This window comes from Saccostrea cucullata, unplaced genomic scaffold, assembly GCF_032062105.1.
Source record: "Saccostrea cucullata isolate Sc308-1 unplaced genomic scaffold, CSIRO_AGI_Scuc_v1 ctg12773, whole genome shotgun sequence".
Taxonomy (NCBI): domain Eukaryota; kingdom Metazoa; phylum Mollusca; class Bivalvia; order Ostreida; family Ostreidae; genus Saccostrea; species Saccostrea cuccullata.
The window spans coordinates 9579-16348 of record NW_026921339.1 but is presented as its reverse complement, the minus strand read 5'-3'; the positions used below and the strand labels follow the sequence as shown (position 1 = coordinate 16348).

Below are 6770 nucleotides of genomic sequence, written 5' to 3'. Positions count from 1 at the left end.
GATGGCAAACGAAAGAGGAACAGACCAGCTTACCTAAGTGATTATGTCTCTTTCTGAATATGTAAATAAAAATTAGTTGGGTAGAAAATACTACTGCAGTTTTAAAGTTCAATGTTTTCCTTATCATACTTTTATTTACCTATGCGAGGACGCATATTTTTTTCGAAGGCGTGGGTAATGTAATGAAACAGAAAATCATAGTGGATTGAAAAGTATGTGAAATCGACCAATCGAATCACTTTATATTTAACCAATCAGTGCTTGATATTGTAGCCAATCAGAGTTCGCAAATTTTCAACCAATCATTAGTTATTTGAAACAGTATAAATACAGACACCCATGAAGCAATCGGTTACTTGGTCGTTACTCATTGTTTGAGTAACACCTCCTGGACTAGGTTCTTGGGCTGTGTCGGGAAACAACAGAATTGTTAGTTAAACCACTCAGCTCAGGAACCTAGTTCCTTAATAGTGTGTCTCAGTGACTATAGTGTCTTGGCGACTTAAAATAGTGTCTTGGTGACTTTTAATAAAAGGTGTCTCAGTGACTTTTAGGGTGTGTTTTTAGGTAGTTGCAGACTGTGTCGGGAAACAACAGGATTGTTGGTTAAACCACTCAGTCTGCAACTACAGTGTTATAACTTCATATTTGATTATTTGCTTGATCGTTAGTGATTCAATTGTGGTTGATTCTTTTCTTATAATTCGTTGTCGTTAAGTTCATATTTGTTTGCTAATCATTTATCCAGATAGGACAGAGGAAAAAGTATATACGCATAGTGAATTTCAGTCAGTTTCTTGTTATAGTGCCATTGTTGTTGAAGTTTGTTTGATTCATATTATAAACGTGATACTTAGGAAGGAATCCTAAGCGGACCTATCAAATAATTATTTGTACTTTGTAAAAACGTTACATTGAACTTTTAAAAGACATTATTTTTAATGAATATCTGCAGCATACATCACGTGAATACATATTTTTACATGCATTACTATAAAGAATGAATAATTTGAGTATAATTTCTTATGAAAAAATTTAAAAGACGACAACGAAACCTTTATATTTACGTATTTCGTATATTCGTAGAGCCTTGAACTCGTCAGTTCTTAGTACTTGCACATAACTCGCATGTATGTCATATCCAATTACATGTATATTCAAGTATGTATTAGTATAGAAATTCACAATAAAAGGTACTTTAGACAGTATACAAAATATAAATTTTAGTAATGTTATTTTATTCAAAGTAAAAATCATGAGCAATCATACTGATATACAAAAGTTGAAAATGAAAAGAAAAGGCTAAGGAGTATTTTGAAGAAAAAAAAATCTGACGGAGAGAAGGCCTATTTGAAATAGTTTCCTTTCAAAAGATGTAGTATGTGCAGAAAATACATTTAAGAAAATCTTCATTATAAAAACGTTATTTTAAAAAAACTCAGTTATTTTTATTATTCTTATATATCCAGAAAACATATCAAGCAATAACAGAGAAAATCACATTTATGGATGTTTGAAAAATGATTTTTGATAGTTTCCTTTAAAATCACTTGGAAATGAAGAGGATCGACAAACTCGGCGTTCACATAAATCTTCATCACAGAACTGTAGAAGTTCACTCTCTTTTTCACAAATAATTCTGAGTAGAACTTTCATGACAATTGGAACTTGAAATGAATATAAACCTTCATTTTCATCGACAAACGTACTTCTCAGATTATTAAATGTTTGCTGTAAATTCTCTTTCCAATTTGAATTCACGTTTTCAAGTCCCGTTAATTTTTCAACCATTGCCGTATTCAAATTGCTAAACGTCAGCTTTCCACCATGGAGAGCAAGTAAAGAAAGAGCAATAGCTTCCATTTTTCTATCTAAGTTCATTTCATCAAGCATATCTCTCAGATATTGTCGCAACCACGACATGGGAGTTTTCATAAATCTTCCACATTGGTCACGGAACTCCTTTTGACCATAGAGTTTACAATACAATGCTATAACTGCTGTATATCCGATGCCTTTTTCCACTAAGGTTTCAAAGCTACCAGGAATGTTGAATTCAACCATTAATTTAAAATCCTGATCTTTTAATAAGACTGATGGATTCTGCTTTGTTGAGTTTTGTTTTGCAATTTTATTCGTGTTCAAATGAAACTGAAGTATTTCTTCTCGATCCAGTAAAGAGAGGTTATCGAGATTAATTATATTTGTATATTTCCTCTCCTCAAAAATAGATCTGTTTCTTCGAAAAATTAAACTTGTAATTGTGAGTATTATTCTCCCATTACGTTTTGCCACAACATTTTCATACAAGGAATCAATCTTTTCTTTTATTTCTCTAACCTTGTCTTCTGACATTAGTTCATGGAATAAATCATCAAGAACAAATGGGCTTTCAAAATTTGAAAGTACAGTGAAAGCATTCGGATCAGTTACCCAAACACATTTTTCCTCTGTTAACCATTCATCGCAGAGTCTTTTAGCTAGATATGTTTTTCCAGCTCCTTGTATTCCTGTTATGACGACAAATCTTTCTGTACGAAGAGCTCTTTGTGCTCGAGAAAATGACCTTTCATCATCTGGTTCAGGTGTATCCAGCATTGCTATGCCTTCTTCTGGGTCCTTTTCGTTTTTGTTCTTTCGTCTCCCTGAACACATTTTAAGAATGAATTGAGATTTTATTCTACATAAGCATTATGAAATAAATTGCTAAACTAATTTTGAAGGTGCGGGAAGGGAAGGTTGTTTTATTTCCAAATCAATTGCACTAGAATGGAATATGTTGAATAAAAATCAGTCACAAATACGTCGACAGAATAATTCCAGTCCATTATTTCTAGCCAAACCCGCAGTAAAAACCACCATGGTCCGGCAGATCTTGTATAAAAAAAGCATTTCTGTAAAATTCCACAGATTCACGTTTTATTTTACATGTGTACATGTACCATATATATTATAATCGTGTGTCATCCCAGCATTATACAGTAGTTATAAAGCATCTGCTCTAGAGTTACTGAAAAATAAACTCATTCTTAGGACGGAGTTTCGAATCCACTGAGGGAGACCCGTCCTTCGGATGTGATCTCTGAGGTGAGACTGTATAAAAATAAATCAATAGTCATAGTTTTTGCTCGAAAAAGATCCCCAACTCTCAATGGCAGTGAGTACCAAGTATATGCATAAATTTTTATCTCTCCTTTCGCGTCTCTATATTTTTAAAATTTCACAAAAGGGAATCTATCATCAAACAATCAATGCGTCTGTATTGAAAATGTTGGAATATTTGAGAAAACGGCATGGAATATTTAATTGCATCACCGGTCTAAATGTAAATCATCACTTACTTTTTAAAAGAATACATAGCAGAACAACAGCGATGATGCTCACAAGTACCACAGCAATGATGATGCCAATTGTTATACCAACAGAGGCAGCGTTACTAGAAGCATCGGTTGTATGGTCCACAGAAGGAAGTGTTGTCGTACTCCATCTACAAATATGTGTGCATTTATTTTCTTTAGCTCTTTATCAGTTCTGTCTTATCTTTTTACGCTTTATTTCAATTCTTGCGAATAGAAAGAGAAAAAAACATGAAAGAATGAAAGAGGACAACCAATTACTTGATACATTTGAAACATATCACTTGCCTCTCATTGCCATATTCCCTACAGTCCAAATCTAAAACAAATGATATGCAAATAAAACATTACAATAAAAATAATAATTGGCATGAAAATGAAATAATCTTAATTTGAAACTCTTAATTCTTATCTTAACTCAAAAGTACATTTTACATAAACCGCCATTTAGGTTGTAACAGAAAACATATGGCTTGAAACGTAAAATTATTAAGAGCTTTTTTAATATTGTATGTATGATACATTGTACAAATGTAACATAAATAAATTTCACTGAAGCAATATTGATTTATATCAGAGTTGATAATACAAATCTGAAGAATTTCACAATAAACATATCAATTGCAAAATAAAACTCACACATATGAACAAATGAAGACTGGAAAACTACATCTGGACAGTTTTCTCCAGCACATCGAACTGTATCTAATTTGTTTGCGACAGTGTTAAATTCCGGGCACCGACCTGAGTTGAAATGAAAACTAAATTATTTAATATGAAAAAGGTAAAATCAAATTAGTCAAATTGATCAAGTACAGATTAATTCTTCGAATGCATAATGGGTTTATGTTTTACGCATCAACCACTTAAGGCAAATCCGCTAGAGTGCTCGTAAGTGAATACTTAATTATGTCTGTCACAAATAAATAATGCTGAAACTTTTAAATCTGCTATCTAATGCAACCAGTTGAAAAATAATTGATAAAGGGGTTGAATCCTGTTATCAGAAATATTGAGAATTTTTTTGTCAAGTATGTTTTTAGAGTCTACACACTATATATACCGGTCAAGCTAGTGGTAGAGCGTTCGCTTCGTGATCGGGAGGCCCGGGTTCGATTCTCGTTCGCGGCGGCGCGTCATACCTAAGACGTAAACAAAGGTAGTGACTGTTCCTTCGCAAAGCGCTCGGCACTAGAAGTGAAAGTCACGGGTCTTTCGGATATGACCTTAAAAACGTATGCCCCGTGTCACGGTAGGCGCTGGCACGATAAAGAACCCTTACTACTCAATGGCCCTGAATGCCGAGTATAGGTCAAAATTTGACACCCTTCACCGGCATACGGTGACGTCTCCATATGAGTGAAAAATTCTCAAGAGGGACGTTAAACAATATACAATCAATCAATCTACACACATAGCTTATTAATAAAATAATCACAAAATTAGGGTTAGTGCAATGTTTTTAACACTACATGGGTATTTTGAAATGTTATTGCATCTAAGAGTTTAACAGATAAATCATTTTTTCATAGTTTTTTTTCTTTAATATATATTTTTAAAATTGATATTAAAATTAAACATTAATCATATTAGCAAACACAGTTTTTTTCTTCATCTTGACTAGTCACATTAAAATTTGTGACAACACTAATGGTTTTAGACAACTTCGCACAGTCCATTTTTGACCTTACTGCACTCAAATAATGGTATTTATCTGACGTTAACGAATTAAAGCGCAATGAAATCATTTAAAAGTAATGGCATTTTTCTGCAATTAAAAAATGTTTAAAATATCATTTATCAGAAATTGAAAGAAAAAGGGGGGGCAATATTACTTTGAAGATATTATTAAAAGATGTTAAATTTAAGGTTAAATTGATCAACAATCTGTTCAAAGGCTGACGAGCGAACATTTTTAAAAAGTAAAATAATATTTTTTTGTGACAAAATGATGTCCTTTTGTGACAAAATGATGTTGTTTTCCAGCAAAAAAAGATGTTTTCTCAATGAATATACATAAAACGTGAAAGCCAAAGAACAATCTAGAGTAGAAGTTATAACCAATATTGAAGTTTTTTTAAAAAGTTGATCAAACTTAAATGTCACTGTCAAATAGTGAAAATCATAGAAAATGAATAGAGGTCGTCGCATGTAACAAACATGTGAAATATAAGAAATTTAAAAGCTCTAGCACTAATAGTTCAAAAGTTATAATCAAATCTTTTTCATGAAAGATCAAAATCACCCAGGCCAAAGGTTTAAATTGCTGATTTCAAAACACAAATATACACCATTAATATAAACTGTTAAACCCCAGTTCTACTCTTTAAAAAGATAAAATCAGAGTAGAAAATTTTGAAAACCTCTAAGTTTAAAATCAAATGTTCATAATATTTTACTGTGGGAAAAAGTTTTCTCTAAATTATTTCATATATAAAGTATGAGAACCTAAGCTCTTCTGAAAAAATGTTTGAAAATAAGCTCTTTCCTTAGAAAAAGTCTCGTTGCAAGGAATACACATATGGAATATATTAGCCTTAACCTTGAACGATCAAAAGTTATGGGCAAGGTTAATGTTTTGATGACAAAATGACTAACAGACAGATTGACAAGTCAGTAGCTCTTATCTCTGAGTATTTGATCACAGGAACATAAAATGTACATTCACTTGTATTATTGATTTGCCAAATTTTCATCATAACTCATGTTATAGGTTCAAATAAATGGTAATTATTATTCATATATCGTATTAAAGAAAACCTACCAGCTTCCACCCATATTGGATCCGCGCATATCCAGCCAGATCGACCAAATTCATCGTTTAAACAATGATATCTATTGGGGTCAGCACATAACTTCCTTGCAGTCGGGACCCAATTTGTATAGGGACACGTCGTGTTTATTGAATTGAACATTCTTGTTTGCTTAAAAAAAATAAGGAATGTACATTAGATGATGCCTTAGGTAGGAATTGTAAACATTAAAATTGGTTTTAAAAGATAAGTTGAAATTCTGTCCATGCCCCTTTAAGAATATTAAAATGCTAAAAAAAACTTGAATAATTATAAAATCGTCGTATTTTTAAAATAAATAAATATATCTCCTCACGATATGAGGGAAAAAATATCTACTTACATATTTTAAGTCGATCCATCAAATTTGTAAACAAGTTCAGGGTCCAGCTTATAGCACGAGATAAGTGCCTGAAATGAAGGCCATTTAAAACACTCGCTTATCATGTCGTCTACCAATGTACATTTATAAGAGCTTCGTTTTAAAAATGCACCGTTTACAAATTATTTAAAAGGGAGGTAAAATCATGTTAATTGTTGTACAGTTTTCACTTGTAGATCCTTTATTTATCCTTTATTACTTTTTGATCCAATTACGTTTACTTAATAAATGTAAAATATA

At 32.1% G+C, this 6770-nt stretch overlaps 1 protein-coding gene across 1 annotated transcript; it reads right to left on the bottom strand.

The window, feature by feature from the left end:
- Positions 1-1419: 1419 nt before the first annotated feature.
- Positions 1420-6770, bottom strand: LOC134259760 (uncharacterized). The gene is made up of 6 exons (XM_062742364.1): positions 6492-6770; positions 6121-6280; positions 3996-4100; positions 3645-3675; positions 3342-3487; positions 1420-2645 (listed from the first exon to the last, which is right to left on the bottom strand). The coding sequence occupies exons 2-6, from the start codon at positions 6269-6271 to the stop codon at positions 1504-1506; spliced, it is 1575 nt and encodes a 524-aa protein (XP_062598348.1). The 5' UTR covers positions 6272-6280; positions 6492-6770; the 3' UTR covers positions 1420-1503.